The 18,277-nt window shown below is 35.9% G+C and overlaps 1 protein-coding gene across 1 annotated transcript in view; it reads right to left on the bottom strand.

Annotated features, from left to right (window-relative positions):
- The window catches only part of LOC123525229 (voltage-dependent calcium channel subunit alpha-2/delta-3-like), a 93,685-nt gene that overhangs the window by 32,315 nt on the left and 43,093 nt on the right, over nt 1-18,277 (bottom strand). The window contains exons 9-14 of the mRNA XM_045304099.2: nt 17,197-17,318; nt 14,189-14,292; nt 8,540-8,793; nt 7,204-7,348; nt 4,942-5,094; nt 3,186-3,254 (exon numbers count right to left, since the gene is read on the bottom strand). Coding sequence (XP_045160034.1) covers nt 3,186-3,254; nt 4,942-5,094; nt 7,204-7,348; nt 8,540-8,793; nt 14,189-14,292; nt 17,197-17,318 — 847 coding nt within the window. The remainder of the gene's footprint in view (nt 1-3,185; nt 3,255-4,941; nt 5,095-7,203; nt 7,349-8,539; nt 8,794-14,188; nt 14,293-17,196; nt 17,319-18,277) is intronic.

Below are 18,277 nucleotides of genomic sequence, written 5' to 3'. Positions count from 1 at the left end.
AGTGCATAAGAAAAGATACGGTGGTCAAGGAATGCCACATTACAAAACTAAAAGAGTATATTCCCCTTAATACATTAAACATTTATCATTACAGAAGTCTAGTGGCTTACAATAAAGGCCTAGAAATGTTGCCATTATTAATTTTTAACTTGGTATTCATGAACTGCAATGCACTTAAATATCAAAACACATTCAACAAACTTTTGAAAATCTACTGTCTTAAAAATCCCTAAAATAAGGTATGAAATTTGGTTGAGAGGTCCAATCAATGTGTATATGTGCAAAAGCAACATTCTAATCTTGTTCACAAAAGTTACTTAATACACAGCAGGAATGTCAATGAATGATCAAAACTGGACGAATATACAGTTATCCTCACTTTAATGTCATTTATAATTTGTCCTTGAATTCTCCACCATACTTTTCATAACTCTGTTTGCACGAGTTGCACGAGAATGCTGTCATTCACGTAAAAAAATGGGGTCAAATAAGTTGTAAATGCAATATCATGTAAACGTAGTTAATGGATTATGCAGTTCAAGATAAACTTTATCTCATAACGTAACGAACATGTATAATGTTGTAACAACAACTTTACCTACACTGATTTCAGTAGCAGTCGGTTTATAAGTGACTTTATTGATTCATTTTGTGTTTTGTTATTGTTGTCAAAAGTATAACGGAAGTGCCTCACAGCTGAAGCGGAAACCAGTTTGATGCGCAAAGTAGTCCACTGTAAGTAATATTTTTTGACAAATGTCCACAGAAATTAATAATTTTCTAATATTAAAGACGAATATCTGAATAGGATTCATTATTTGATAACAAATTATAATCATCGACATGTTTTTTTAAAAATCGTACACGTGCTGACACCTAAGTTGTCTCCCGTTGTTTATTAGAGTTACCTTTCGTCCGGCACAGTAATACATTTGCAGTGAATCGCCGAGAAGTCGTGGGAAAATTAAAAACCATGTAAACAAACTAAAATTAACCACCTTTTCAAGATGAATTTCAAGTGATCGACATTATGCATTTAACCCGCCTGACCTGTGTAGCATCTTAGATATCTGTTCTAAGGTATTCATTGTGTAGAATGTCATGTTATGTCCTTGCAATGTTAATTCCACTCTGATTTTTTTGTTTACATTTTTTGTCAATGAGAAATATGGCGTCCATCCCGATATGAACTGACGTGGCGTTAAATTTTTACATGTTTAAGCAAACCTGGTGTGTTAGAAAGAAAATCTCATCCCTTCAACATTATTTGGAACACTGTTATTGTAAAAAACCTGTTTTTTCCTTATACAAAAGCTTAATATTTTGTGTTGAATGTACTTTCACAAACACCTCTGTCTTCCTATTACATTCATAGTACCACATCCTTATCCACAAAATACTGAATATTACAGGTGTCCATCAGTATTATATCAGTTTAGGAATATGTTTTTTATTTTCCCACCATCGATTTCTTGAATATGCACCCCTTCCGCATTGCTGTATGAACTTTGAATGTAGCAATATGCGTCCCCTTAATGTATCTACAAGGTCAAGCTACAATCAAGTAATATGCATGGTCCTTAACAGTCCCAGAGAGACAGTTTTGATTATTATACCTCTCTTTTGTCTACAATGATAAAATCCCATTACCCGAGAAGGAGATATTTTGACTATCAAAAACATTTTCAACCTTTTTGACACACGACCAAGCGAAAGTGGCTGTCAGGTCATGTGACTGCGCTGATATTTTGAATGTCATATATTAACTGCTTCAATCTTTTAGCCATATGACTGCCTCCCTTGTACACATATAGAAGTGACATCACTGTTCAATGTGTACACAGGAGATTACCCCGCTAAAGATGAAACTATTAAATTAAATGAATTAAAAACATTTTTATGTACTAAATTTTGTTCGTTATAATAAAATAAATATTATATGGCAGCATGTGTGACACTGATATTGTCAACCCTAGAAACAGAATGTCACCACTTAGCTTTCGCCTCAGGTGACATTCTGCCCTCGGGTTGACAATATCAATGTCACACAAGCTGCCATATGATATTTATATATTATTATACCTCAATTTTATCTACAATGGTAAAATCCCATTACCAGAAAAAGAGATATTTTGACTATCAGAAACATTCTCAACATTTTTAACATGTGACCAAGCTGGAGTGACTGTCAGGTCATGTGACCACCCTTACCGAAGCAAGCCTCTGTGGCGTACATGCTGCGTATTTGCTGTGTATATGCCGCAAACACAGTAGTACGCCAGAGGAGTACATTTTACATACACCACATGCCGCGTACATGCCGCATACTATTTCGACGAGTACACAGCATGTACGCAGGAGGTCACTAGTACACTTCAAGTACGCAGCACAGACTCTGAAAATTTAAGGAGTACACTGCATGCACGCAGGAGGGACTTGTACAAGAAAATAATTCACTGCATGTACACCGCAGATACTTTGAAATTTGTGCAGTACACTTCATATACGCGGGAAAGACTTGTACAATTTCTTTTGGCATTTATACTTAGTTTTTTTTTTATAAGTTAAAGTCTGAAGTAAACTTCATATACACGGGAGGGACTTGTTCATTTTCTTTTGGTGTTTATACTTTGAATTTTTTTAGGTAAAAGTCTGAAGTACACTTCATACAAACTATCGGTGTATGTGCGGTGTATATCCTGCGTACTATTTAAAGCCCTTGATTTCAGTACACATCATGTACGCATCATATAAGCTGTATGTACACAGCAAGAGTATGCAGCAGGCCTTTTTCTTCTGTAAGGGCACACTGATATTTTGAATGTCATATAAGGGCAAATAACTGCTTCAGGTTTTTAGTCAAATGACTGCCTCCCTTGTACACAATGTCATATAGTAATGACGTCACTATATTAAATGTGTACACATGCGATTACCGCGCTTAAGATGAAACTGTTTAATTAAATGAATTAAACACATTTTTTAAAAAAAATTATGTGCTTAATTTTGTTTGGTATAATAAAATAAATATCATATGGCAGCGTGTGTGACATTGATATTGTCAACCCTCTTGGCTTTCGCCTCGGGTGACATTCTGCCCTCTGGTTGACAATATCAATGTCACACAAGCTGCCATATGATATTTATATACTGTTACATAAGATGTCTGATGATCTAATACTTACCATATCAGTATCGGCAATACTGTATGCAAATGAGTATTCTGAATTGTTCAGCCCTGCATAATAATATGTCTGAAATATAAAAATCAATCAACTTTTTAAAAAACCTTTCTTTTATTGCAATTACATGCAACTTAAAGACAACGTACTGAGAACTAGGCTGCTTAAATTGAAAAAAATATAATTCACAAATATATTTTACAAGCTGTATAAGAAAGCTTCCTATTTTCAGAGCAAAATATACAGTAATTAACATTAGTTAAGTAAGCACCACAGTGACTATCCATTTACCATTATTTTCATTGTGTAAAATGAGGTCTAAGCTGAAAGGGGAGATCAATACGCCATCAACAGTCCTATATTTTAATTATCAGTTACCTACCTTACACCACAGCCTTGTTTCCCAGATATGAATGTAAAAGTGCACTAATTTAAGTCTTGTTTTTCTAGTACTTTTTAAGTCATTTTGCATGCGTGTAATAACTATGTTTAACTTGTGTCTAACTGAATTTGTTTTTTCACTTGCAACTACATGTATATGGTAAACTTGTTAAAATGAAAAGAATCTGAAATTTTTTGTACAGTGCAACCTCTCTGAAGCAAACACCACTTGGAAGACTAAAATCTTCAAATGAAATAGAAGTTGTTGCTATGTTGGTGTTAATTTAGTAAGAATTCTGTCCTTACTATAAAACTGCTTAATAGAAAGATGTTTACTCTCTATGGTGAAGTTAACCAAGTTTATAACTAGAGACGCTTTTGAGAAAAGTGCATGTCTCCCACAACTGCCCCTATGAAAAATGTCTAGTTTCTCTAGGTGGTTTAGACGAGTGGATCCAATTAGATGGTCTGGACGAGTGGATCCAATCAGTAATTTAAGGACCATAATTCAAAAGTGCCTGGGCCGATTTGGCTAGTTATCGAACTTGGCTAAGGTCTTATGGTCAAACACATTTTGTTCAAGTTTGGTGAAGATCGGATGAGAAATGTTTGACTTAGAGTGCGGACAAGAGTAAAAAGGCAGATTTTTCAGTAATTCAAGGGCCATAACTCCAAAATGCCTGGACCGATTTGGCTAGTTATCGAACTTGGCCAAGGTCTCATGGTCAAACACATTTTGTTTTCAAGTTTGGTGAAGATCGGATGAGAAATGTTCGACTTAGAGTGCGGACAAGAGTAAAAAGGCCGATTTTTGGTAATTCAAGGGCCATAACTCCAAAATACATGGACCGATTTGGCTAGTTATCGAACTTGGCAGAGGTCTTATGGTCAAACACATTTTGTTTAAGTTTGGTGAAAATTGGATGAGAAATGTTGGACTTAGAGTGCGGACAAGCTTTGTGACAGACACACACACAGACAGACAGACTGGAGTAAATCAATATGTCTCCCATACCACTGTGTGGTGGGAGACATAATTATTCTATATCCAATATTTCTCCAAAGAACTAAGCAAACTGCAAAGATTTCTGAGACAGGAATCTGACAGAAATACTGCATGTTGCAACTACCATATCACTGTGACAGTAGCTCTTGTAAGTATTTAGTATTGTGAGTATAAACTATTTCCGTTTAACTTAAATAAGTACAATATTCAAATTTCTTTTTTTGTTCATATAGCACTATGCACCCATGTTCATTCAATTCTCATCAAATTCTTAGTTCATTACATTACTATAACAATATCTAGTATGATTCATTTCCCTGTAAGTGGTGGAATTAGATTATTGAGAGAAAAGGCAAACGAGCAAACATTTACCCGAGGTTTTCCATCTTTTGCTTTTTCAATTCTGAGAGAACCTTCCTTGCCTAATGTCATGTTTCGTTCAATCTCTGAGAATTCTTCAGGCTCATTTGTTTCTGTGTTCTTCTCTAGTTGTTGTATTGGAATAAATATAGGGTCTTCAAGTAACTGAAAAATCATCACTCATCAAGATCAAATGGAAATAACCTTTCATGCACATTTTTGTTAAATATAAAGTATGTTTGGTTAAATCAGTGTAAGATCAAAATTTCTTTCCTACAATGAAAACCAGATACACTACTTTCATGAGTGGCACAGTCAAGATTGAAAATTTATAATCTTAGGCTTCGGGATTGAATAGTAGCTTCATCTTACATGTAAAACAAGGAAAGGTACCACATACATTATATTTTTTCCAATAATCAAAATCAAATCTTTCATAATTTACCCCTAAAACATCACACATATAGGAAATCACATGTTTATTTGGCAAGTATATCTTGATGTCTTGATGACCAGTGAGAAGTAACAAAGACATTTGAACATTAGATTTTTCAAATTAAAATTACTTTTTATAGACTACAATTTACCTAAAACTTTTCAAAGTTACAAGAGCTGTCTGTAAGACAGTCAATGCTTGACTATTCAAATTGTTGTCCCAGAAGCAGGAATACTACCCTAAATGTTGAAATATCTATAGAGATTCAATTCAGTATCTGCATTAGTTTTGGAGATAGTAACTTGCATGCACTTTACCCAGAAGTTTTTAAGCTCAAAAGGGGACATAACTTTACATGTCAGAGTTATGGGACTTGATGCTATGACCTAGTTTTATAAACCTGAAGAAATGTGTGAATTTTCAATTCAATATTTGCATTAGTTTTTGAGACAGTTACTTGCTTCAGGATTTTCTAAGTCAAAAATGGAACATAATTTGGCCAAAATAAATGTCAGAGTTATGGGACTTGATGCCTACTTTTATAACCCTGAAGACACAGGTAAAGTTTCAAATCAATATCTGCATTAGTTTTGGAGATAGTACCTTGCATGCAAAACTTTAACCAAGACTTTGTAAGTCTAAAATGTGGCATAATTAGGCCAAAATAAATGTCAGAGTTACGGGATTTGATCCTGTGAGGTTGGTTATTGACCTAAAAAAAGAAAAAATAAGTTTCAAAGCTCTATGCCTTTAAATAACAGCTATATATACTTGAATGTCAAAGTTATTGGACTTGATGCTATCACCTAGTTTTAATACCCTGAAGACACAGGTAAAGTTTCAAATCAATACCTGCATTAGTTTTGGAGATAGTAACTTGCATGCAAAACTTTAACCAGGATTTTCTAAGTCCGAAAGGGGACATAATTTGGCCAAATACATGTCAGAGTTATGGGACTTAACCCAGTGAGGAAAAAGGAAAAACGTTTCAAAGCTACATGCCTTTGAAATGATAGCTATACGTACTTGCATGCAAAACTTTAACCATGGTGTGATGCCGACGCTGACACCAGGGCAAGTTGAATAGCTTGGACTATTCTTTGAATAGTCGTGCCAAAAATGTGAAAGGAACCAATTACACATTAACACCAGTAAAAGTGTTCAAATAAAATGAGGTATTGCTATGCATTACAGAGTCCCCTACCTGAAGGAAACTAATCATCTCAACAACTGCATTACCTGACATCTGTCACTGACACAGCAGCAGTATTTGGTGACACAAGGAATGGATGGAAGACAAGTACAGTACTGTATAACCTAATATCTGTCACTGACACAGGGGCGGTATTAGGTAACACAATGAATGGATGGAAGACAAGTACAGTACTGTATAACCTGATATCTGTCACTGACACAGGGGCAGTAATAGGAAACACACTGAATGAATCGAGGACCAGTAAAGTACTGCATATTAACCTGACATCTGCCATTGACACAGGACGGTACTAGGTAACACAAGGAATGGATCAAAGACCAGTAAAGTATTGTATAACTTTCTGTCACTGACACAGGGGCAGTATTAGGTAACATAAGGAATGGATGGTAGACAGGTAAAATGCTTATCTGATTTTGATAAATGACATATGCTTAATACAAGAAAAAATATCTTATACTATTGTAATAAATATTAATACTGCTGAGTTACTGTCAAGCTGTCTTTAGCTGTACGAGACACATTTGTGTGAAGTTTCATTACAAATCAGCAAATTTATGATTAACACGCAAAGATAAAAATAAAGTCTAAGTATGGAAACAGTATAAATAGCCTAAATACTTACATTTGTACTAGGTTTAAGTTTGGGATGAAATATTGTCTCCCCTTGGTTGTTGATTAGAAAAGAGTAGACAGTTCCCCACTGGTGTTTGGTGAGGAAATTCTCTATCTTATCTAGTGTTGCATCAATGCCCACAACTCCTATAGTTCTGGAAAAATTGACATGCATATGAAATGTATTAGAACTTCACATTTTTATGTTAGATATACACACAGTCAAACCTGTCTGTAAATACCATCTTTGAGAAAGGAAAAAAATCATTCCGTTTACAGGTGGTCTCTCAACAATTGTAAACAACAGCACCGCAATGCAGAGCAATATACACCCGAAGGTATGACCTTTGACCCCTAAGTTTGACCTTGACCTTGTAGTAGCCATCCAGAACATGTGCTCGTCTCGATGTGGTGACCATTTGTGTCGTTTCTGTGAAATCCTTCAAGCGATTCAAGAGTTACAGAGCAATGACCTTTGACCCCTAAGTGTGACCTTGACCTAGAAGTAAGACATCCAAAACATGCGCTCTGCATGTTGTATGTGGTGAACATTTCTGCCAAGTTTCTTTTCAATCCTTCAAGCAGTTCAAGAGTTACAGAGCGGACACAAAACACACTATGCTATGCAATTTGAAAATATTTGTTGTTATATGTTTTGCATGGGCCGGTGGCCTTAGAGCAAATAAAATCTGTCATTGTCATTGTCACTCATATGACTATTGACTCCTAAGTGTGACCTTGACCTTGAAGCGCACCACCCAGAACATGCGCTCTGCACGTCGTCTAAATGTGGTGAACATTTGTGTCAAGTTTCTTTGAAATACTTCAAGGGGGTCAAGAGTAGTGGACATGAAACACATTCATATGACCTTTGACCCCCCCCCCCCCAAGTATGACCTTGACCTTGAAGCGAGCCATCCAGAACATGCGCTCTGCATGTCGTCCCGATGTGGTGAACATATCTGTCAAGTTTCTTTGAAATCCTTTAAGGGGTTCAAGAGTTAAAGAGTGGACACGGAATTGCTAACAGACAGACAGACGGACACCGGGGGTATAATATAATACATCCCTTCGGGCATATAATAAAAATTATGGTTAAATGGAAAGAGAAAATAGTGGCCATTTTAGCTGGTTTTATACTAGTGGCCTTTATTCATAGGTGGCCTTTAACACAGGTTTGACTGTTTATCAATCTTATGCTTCATTTTTATACAGTTTCCACTCATGGCCTATTTTAAACCTTAAATAAGAAGGCAGAGTGTGTATCAAACAAATCCAGTTAAAACCATTATAAAGACACTGCATTAATCCAGAAACAAAACTTTTTATGTTAAAAAGTGACCAACCTTTTGGTAACTTTACTGATAACAGGTATAGCATGGGTGACCATGATGCCAAGACCCCAAGCATCGAGGTATGGAGACGTCCACAGAGCCTTTGTTGTCTTGGCATTGGAAGATAGAAATTCGAAGTAGTTACTCATCTGGGATATGAGGTTCTCTCCTGTGTTCAGTTTGAGCATACTACCACCATGACCACATGCCAGTTTCCCAGGAAACATTTCAGCATCTTCTTTTATTAAGTAACTGAACACCCTGGCCTTAAATGCAGGAAAAAAAGGTTTGTATAAAGAGACTTATCAATGATGAATTTCAAAGTGAAAATATTGCTGAATAAGAGCTGTTTGAAGGACTATTAAAAAACTTCTTATCTAGATATTATTATCATATGACATAAGTAAATGTGAGAAATGTAAGGGGATTCGGGCTGGAGGGGGTGTAATTGAGGGCCATGGAAGTACTATATATGTATATGAAAAGGTAAGTATAATTATTCTGATGGCCAAGTTCTTGACAAACTGTACTAATTTGAACAAACTTGGTACAGAAGCATCGGAGGAATATGCCTGCGAGATTATTTAAACTAGACTTGGAACAAACATACTGACCAAGTTTTATGTAAATCAGGTAGACCATTACTCAAGTTTTACAATTATTTAACCTAGTGACCTATTTCTTACCCAAACTAGAAATGTGTCCATGGGACACAGATGCCCCCACTACATGACAAAGGACACAGATCAACTTTGGGAAAACAATATGTTGCTATTTAAAAAAAAAATGCAAAAACTAACCATACATAATGTACATATTAACATATATGCTTTCTTGTGATTTTTAGATACCTGTCCATCACCACATACATTAAAATGACAATTTTTTCCCAGGTCAGGGGCCATAACTCCTACAATACTGAATGAATCCGGACGCGAAACCCCAGGTGCATAACTGCACATGCTGACCAACATTCCTGTAAACTTTGGTGACTCTAGGTCAAATACTTTTGGAGCTACGCGCGACACAACATTAAAATGACCAATTTTTAACTAAGTCCAGGGCCATAACTCCTACATGACTGAATGAATCTGGAGGCGAAACCCCAGGTGCACAACTGCACATGCTGGCCAACATTCCTGTAAACTTTGGTGGCTCTAGGTCAAATACTTTTGGAGCTACGCGCAACACAACACTAAAATGACCAATTTTTACAGCCACTACACATGACTGAATGAATCCGGACGCAAAATCACAGGTGCACAACTACACATGCTGACCAACATTCCTGTAAAGTTTTGTGACTCTACATCAAATACTTTTGGAGCTAGGCACGACACAACATTCTCGGAAGGACGGACAGAAAAGTGCAAATCTATATGCACCCCCGCCCCCTCAAAGTGGGGGCATAATAACCAAGCTAAAAAAAAAATCCTGATTTTAAACAGACAATCATTCTGACCAATTCCCTCAAATATGGCCCCAAGAGAGTTAACATGGTCTTTCTATGATTTGACCTAGTGACTTCAGAGTGTTAACAAGATATTTTTATTGAACTTAGTGACCTTGGTTTTGACCTCAGGCCATCCAATTTTGAACTTGGCTAAGATTTTACAGAGACAAACATTCTGACAAAGTTTTATGAAGATCAAGTAGTATATGCTAATAAATTTTTTCTAAGACCTAGTTTAATATCTCAGGTACGCAGTTTTGAACTTGACCTAGATTTAACAGAGACAAACATTCTGACAAAGAGTTATAATGATTAAGTAGAAAATGTGGTCTCTAGGGTATTAATAAACTTTTTCAATGATTTTACCTAGTGGCCTAGTTTAAGACCTTAGCTAACCCAGTTTTGAAAGGGATCTCAATTTTCACACGGACAAACATTCTCACAATTACAACCCATGTTTGATCAGTTTTAAAAATATCAACAGAAGAAGAAGGTCATAATTCTGCCACTTACAACCTTATAAGATTGCATATTGTGACTTTCTACATAAAACATTTATAGGTTGCAAGTAGCAGATACAACCTTTCATTACAGACAACTGTAAAAAAGCATATACAATTTCTTAAATATCATCAGCTCCATAAATATATGACAAGTACTATCAGTATTTAAAATCTTTCGCCATGAGTATGAACTGTTTGAGTGCAAAATCTCAAACAAAAAATAGTGCATTTTTTTTTTCAGTTTTCTCAAACGTGCAGTAATATTCACATACAACCTTTTCTTTCTGTGACATCAATATGCCTCCTGGGTCTTTGACATTAGGAGCGTAATTATGTGTGAATCGTTTAGGTTGAAAGAGGAAACAAAATTGGAAATACGTGGGGTATAAAATTGCAAATCAATACAAAATGAGACAACCAAACTGTGAATGAAGTAACCTTTTCAGAAATCTTACTTACACGTGTTTTTGTTTAAGAGTTTTTGCCATCTGATAGATAGAAAATGTTGCCTCTAGAGAGTTAACATAGTCTTTCTATGATCTGACCTTGTGACCTAGTTTTTTACCTAGATAATCACATTTCAAACTTTTTGACTTCAGGTAATCAAATTTTGAACTTTGCTAAGATTTCATAGAGATAAACATTCCGATAAAGCTTTAAGACGATCAGGTAAAAAAGTAGCAGACACCACCTTTCATTATAGTTGACTGTAAAAAAAACGTATATGCAATTTCTTAAATATCATCAGCTCCATAAATATATACGACAACTACTGTCAGTATTTAAAATCTTTTGCTAAGAGTTTGAGTATGAACTGTTTGATTGCAAAATTTCGAACAAAAAATAGTTTTTCCAGTTATTCACATACAATCTTTTCTTTCTGTGGCATCAATATGTCTCCTGGGTCTTTGACATTAGGAGCGTAAAAATGTGAGAATTAAATCATTTAGATTGAAAGAGAAAACAAAACTGGAAATACGTGGGGTATAAAATGTGTAAATCACAGAATGAGCCAACCAAACAGTGAACCAAGTAACCTTTTCAGAAACCTTACAGTCATGTGTTTTTGTTTAAAGAGTTTTTGCCATCTGATAGATAGAAAATATGGCTTCTAGAGAGTTAACATAGTCTTTCTATGATTTGACCCTGTGACCTATTTTATGACCTAGATAATCACATTTCAAATGTTTTGACCTCAGGTAACCAAATTCTGAACTTTGCTAAGAACATTCCGATAAAGCTTCAAGACAATCAAGTAAACAAGAGGGCCATGAAGGCCCTGTATCGCTCACCTGACCTAGGATTCACCAAGATTAACATTTTGACCAAATTTCATTAAGATATGCTCATAAATGTGGCCTCTAGAATGTTAACTAGCTTTTTCTTTGATTTGACCTGGTGACCTAGTTTCTGACCCTACATGACCTAGATTCAAACTGGACCTTGAGATCATCAAGATTAAAATTCTGACCAAGTTTCATGAAGATACAGTCATAAATGTGGCCTCTACAGTGTTAACAAGCTTTTCCTTTGATTTGACCTGGTGACCTAGTTTTTGACCCCAGAAGACCCAATATCGAACTCGTCCAAGATTTTATTTAAGGTAACATTCTGACCAAGTTTCATTAAGATTGGGCCAAAATTGTGACCTCTAGAGTGCTAACAAGCTTTTCCTTTGATTTGACCTGGTGACCTAGTTTTTGACCCCATAAGACCCAGATTCGATCTTGACCTAAAGATCATCAAGATTAACATTCTGACCAAGTTTCATTAAGATATGGTTATAAATGTGGCCTCAAGTATGTTAACTAGCTTTTCCTTTGATTTGACCTAATGACCTAGTTTTTGACCCTACATGACCCAGATTCAAACTGGACCTTGAGATCATCAAGATTAACATTCTGACCAAATTTCATGAAGATACAGTCATAAATGTGGCCTCTACAGTGTTAACAAGCTTTTCCTTTGATTTGACCTGGTGACCTAGTTTTTGACCCCAGATGACCCAATATCAAAATCGTCCAAGATTTTATTAAGGGCAACATTCTGACCAAGTTTCATTACGATTGGGCCAAAATTGTGACCTCTAGAGTGTTAACAAGCTTTTCCTTTGATTTGACCTGGTGACCTAGTTTTAGACCCCGGATGACCCAATATCGAACTCGTCCAAGTAGCAGATACACAAAATTGGAGGTACCATCCATGTTGTACCACAGAAAAGTGGTCTTGGTTTTTCCCTACGGCCAATAATAAAAAAATTACTAAAAATAAGCTATTTATAGTAATCAAAAAGGGATGTAATTAAAAAAAAATTATTGTAAGTGAACAAAAGAAGGATCTGCCAAATAAATCTGTTGACATAAATGAAATTTCAGATCAGTATCTTCATTAGTTACAGAGATATACCCATTTTAACTGGAAATAAAGGGAGGTAATTAGACATAAAATCAGTCCATAGTTATCTACCCTGATTGGGTCAGTCCAACTAATGACAATAATGAAATTTCAAATAAGTCCTATAAGTACTTACTGATATAAATCCATTTTGATTACAATCAGGGGAGGTAATCAGATATAACTCTGGAACCTACGATTGGATCTGATTTGTCATGGAATCCAAGATTTATTGTTGTTGAAGATATTTTGGAAGTTTGTATCAAATAAAACCATAAATGAAGTATCTATATGGCTGCAAAAGCCAAAATAGCCAATTTTGGACCTTTAAGAGGCCATAACTCTGGAACCCATGATGGAATCTGGCCAGGTCAAGAAAGGAACCAAGATCTTGTGGTAATACAAGTTGTGTGCAAGTTTGGTTAAAATCAAATCACAAATGAAGCTGCTATTATGCAGACAAGGTCAAAATAGCTCATTTTGGCCCTTTCAGGGGTCATAACTCTGGAACCCATTAAGGGATCTGGCCAGTTTAAAAAAGGTACCGAGATCTTATGGTGACACAAGTTTTGTGCAAGTTTGATTAAATTCAAATCATAAATGAAGCTGCTATTGTGCAGACAAGGTCAAAATAGCTAATTCTGGCCCTTTCAGGGGCCATAACTCTGGAACCCATAATGGAATTTCGCCAGTTGAAGAAAGAAACCAAGATCTTATGGTGATACAAGTTGTGTGCAAGTTTGGTTAAAATAAAATCAAATGAAGCTGCTATTGTGCAGACAAGGTCAAAATAGCTAATTCTGGCCCTTTCAGGCACCATAACTCTGGAACCCATATTGGAATCTCGCCAGTTCAAGAAAGAAACCAAGATCTTATGGTGATACAAGTTGTGTGCCAGTTTGGTAAAAATCAAGTTATAAATAAAGGTGCTATTGTGCAGACAAGGTCAAAATAGCTAATTTTGGCCCTTTCAGGGGCCATAACTCTGGAACCCATAATAGGATCTGGCCAGTTCAACAAACGAACCAAGATCTTATGGTGATACAAGTTGTGTGCAAGTTTGGTTAAAATAAAATCATAAATGAATCCACTATCGTGCAGACAAGAAATTGTTGATGCACGCACAGACGGACGGACGGACGCACGGACTGACGACGGACGAAGGGTGATCACAAAAGCTCACCTTGTCACTATGTGACAGGTGAGCTAAAAATGGAAATACCTAAAATGTGAGGTACAAAATGTGTAAATCAGAACCAAATGAGAAAACGAAGCTGTGAGAAAAGAAACCTTTTCAGAAAAGTTACTTACATGTGGTTTTGTGTAGGAGTTTTTACCATCTGCTACAGTCCAAACTTTGGTCCAGTTATATTTACAAACAGGACCAGGCACATATCCACTTCTTGTATAGTACCCTATAACACACACAATCTAATAAATCAACTTAGAACAAACACTAAAAAAAAAATTCAAACAATATTTATTCATGTTACAGTTTAGTATACAGTATATTTAAAAGGAAAGTATCTAAGTTTTTCTGTTTTTTCATTGCTTTTAATCATGATTTTTTCATTCCACTTGCATTATGTGATGACACTACAGCCATTTTGTTGTTGTTGTTTTTCTGTTTTTTAAAACACTGTTTTACAATTGTTTTTTTTTTTAATTGTTTTTTATAGTGCAAATGATTTGTGAAATTCTGAATGCCTGAAGACATGTATAATTTTTTTGTGAAGCACTGTTAGTTAAAGACCATTTTGAAAATATATATATACACTTCATTTCTATGATATGAACACTTTGTACGTTACCATCATTAAAAAAAGATTTTATTACTTATTATCAATGTTTTTATCATTCCTCTCAATCAGTCTCTAAGTTGTCCATTAAGTACCTTCCCATATCAAATAACAAATTTCCAGGCAATATCTGATCAAATTCTAATCCTTGCTGTTAAGTTTCTACTAATATACATAAGTCCAAGAAATCTTGAGGGTTATTTAAAATACAATAAAGTTTGTCTTCCAACAAAAAAACAAGAGGACCATGATGGTCCTGAATCGCTCACCTCTTCCCACATGACCCAGTTTTGAGTATGACGTCGTTTTTTCTATTATTTGACATAGTGACCTAGTTTCTGAGCTCATGTGACCCAGTTTTGAACTTGGCCTAGATATTATCAAGATAAAAATTCTGACCAATTTTAATGAAGATCCATTGAAAAATATGGTCTCTAGAGAGGTCACAAGGTTTTTTTATTATTTGATCTATTGACCTAGTTTTCGAAGGTACGTGACCCTGTTTTGAACTTTACCTAGATATCATCAAGGTGAACATTCTCGCTAATTTTCATGAAGATCTCATGAAAAATATGGCATCTAGAGAGGTCACAAGGTTTTTCTATTTTTATACCTACTGTCCTAGTTTTTGACCGCACGTGACCCAGTTTCGAACTTGACCTAGATATCATCAAGTTGAACATTCTGACCAATTTCCATGAAGATCCATTGAAAAGTACGGCCTCTAGAGAGGTCACAAGATTTTTTTATTTTTAGACCTACTGACCTAGTTTTTGATGGCACGTGACCAACTTTCGAACTTGACCTAGATATCATCAAGATCAGACCAACTTTTATACAGATCCCATGGAAAATATGGCCTCTAGAGAGGTCACAAGGTTTTTCTATTATCTGACCTACTGACCTAGTTTTTGACGGCACGTGACCCACTTTCAAACTTGATTTAGATATCAAGGTGAACATTCTGACCAATTTTCATGAAGATTTCATGAAATATATGGCCTCTAGAAAGGTCACAACGTTTTTCTATTTTTAGACCTACTGACCTAGTTTTTGACCTCACGTGACCCAGTTTGGAACTTGACCTAGATGAACATTCAGACCAGCTTTCATACAGATCCCATGAAAAATATGGCCTTTAGAGAGGTCAACAGGTTTTTCTATTATTTGACCTACTGACCTAGTTTTTGATGGCACGTGACACAGTTTCGAACTTTACCTAGATATCATCAAGGTGGACGTTCTGACCAACTTTCATGAAGATCTTGTGAAATATATGGCCTCTAGAGAGGTCACAAGGTTTTTCTATTTTTAGACCTACTGACCTAGTTTTTGAAGGCACGTAACCAAGTTTCAAACTTGACCTAGATATCATCAAGGTGAACAATCTGACCAATTTTCATGAAGATCCATTGAAAATTATGGCCTCTAGAGAGGTCACAAGGTTTTTCTATTTTTAGACCTACTGACCTATTTTCAATGGCACGTGACCCAGTTTCGAACATGACCTAGAATTTACCAAGAAGAAAATTCTGACCCATTTTCGTAAAGATCCTATGAAAACTGTGACCTCTAGAGATGTCACAAGGAAAAGTTTACACACGCACGGACGGACGACGGACGCTGCGCAATCACAAAAGCTCACCTTGTCACTTTGTGACAGGTGAGCTAAAAATACAAAAAAGTACTTTTGTCCCATGACATGTGGTTGTAACCCCAATGGGACAGACTAAAGGGCAAAAGCCTTTCCAGTATATAGCCAGGATTTCTGTTTCTAGAATTTTCTAATTCTGGCCTGTTTTTCAAATGAAAATGGAAAATTTGTGTGTGTGCGCATGGTTTTATGTACATGCAAGCTTAATTATAGTCATTGCAAGTAACCCAGAAGCCAGTTGTTATTTTAGTTAGAAGAGAGTGTATTATATAGAAGATGCTCCAATTCTAGAAGTTTCCTTTGTTCTTTAGCAAACAATGTCTACCCATACTAGGGACTCTTTTATTCCAATGTTAGTTAATTTCTAACTTAAGCTGGAACAACAAGGGCTTGAACTCAAAACCGCTGAAATTGTAGTCAGACAGTTTTACTACTGGACCAATGCTAGCAGTACCTTCTATATTCATCCTTTCACTCAATTTTATTAACTTGTCTCCATTTTGATGCTAAATGATGAAATTACATTGAAATAATGAATAAATTACAGCAGAATCACTACAAATCAATATGTCTATAAATGACTTCATAAACATCATGCTGTTAGGTCAGTTGCCAGGCAAAATTTCAGAGTTTTATATACTATGCACAAAATCACTTTTCTGTGAGGTACCTTTCAATATTCTTTATTTGTTGAAATATTTTTCAGAACTATTCCCTTTTGAATAATGACCAAAATGTTGCAGCAAATACAAGTTTTAAGCTGCTTAAACATTGGATTACACAAAATGCTATGAATTGCTATGTTTCAATAAATCTGAAACTACCCTGGTGACAAGGTAACCACACCCCTAATCCAATCACATTACCTGGACCACATCTAACATTTTCTCCATCAGTATCTTTTCCATCAGTAGCAAAAATAATCACAGACTGGCAACCTGTTCGTGGATTACTATTCAACAAGCTAAATGCCTTCTCAAAGCCACTCCTGTATCATAAACAACAATGAAATGTTTAAAAAAGAGTAAACATCACTCAATGTTATTAACTTTATCATAATGATAACTACCAACCTTGATTCCTTAAATGTTATCATGTTATGGTAAATCTTTGGCTAAATCATTTTAAAATCTCTTGATGAATGTTAGAATTATATTTATGGTATGAAATAGGACTTCTAATAATTGGCCCTCTAAGTATACATAACCTTGTTAACACTAGATGCACATGGGCAACATGTCAAGCCTGCCAGCTGTCAAGATCTGACATGACCTTTGACCTCCAACTGTGACCTTGACCTTTGAGATAGGAATCTGGGGTTTGCACATGACACTGTCTCACTGAGGTTAACATTCATGCCAAATATAAAGAAGATTGCTCCATGCATGTCAAAGTTATGGTCCAGACAAACAAATCCAGATGGGTGCACGCATGCATGCACATACACCTAACAGCCCTTCGGACGACTATGTCTTCGCTTACACAAAGGGGCTCAACAAAAATGAATAAAAGAGAGAACCTAGAAATTGCTTTTGTAAAAAAGCGCATGTCTCCGCAAATGAAAAGTCCTATAGGCAAGAAATTAATAGAGGTCAGGAGCGAAAGTCAAAGAGACACTGATAGTTGGCTGCAATAGGGATCATCTACTTGGCATGTCCAGTCATCCCGCTAAGTTTCAACACTCTTGGCCTAGTGGTTCTCAATTCACTGTTCAGGCTCCTGTGACCTTGACCTTTGATCAAGTGACCCCAAAATTAATAGGGGTCATCTACTCTGCATGTCCAATCATCCTATTAAGTTTAAACATTCTAGGTCAAGTGGTTCTCAAGTTATTTTCCGGAAATGATTTTACATGACCAGGCCCCTGTGACCTTGACCTTTAATAGACTGACCCAAAAATCAATAGGGGTCATCTACTCGCATGTTCAATCATCCTATGAAGTTTCA

Source organism: Mercenaria mercenaria, chromosome 3, assembly GCF_021730395.1.
Source record: "Mercenaria mercenaria strain notata chromosome 3, MADL_Memer_1, whole genome shotgun sequence".
Classification (NCBI taxonomy): Eukaryota; Metazoa; Mollusca; class Bivalvia; order Venerida; family Veneridae; genus Mercenaria; species Mercenaria mercenaria.
The sequence above is the reverse complement of the archived record's forward strand: the minus strand, read 5'-3'. Positions and strand labels throughout refer to the sequence as shown.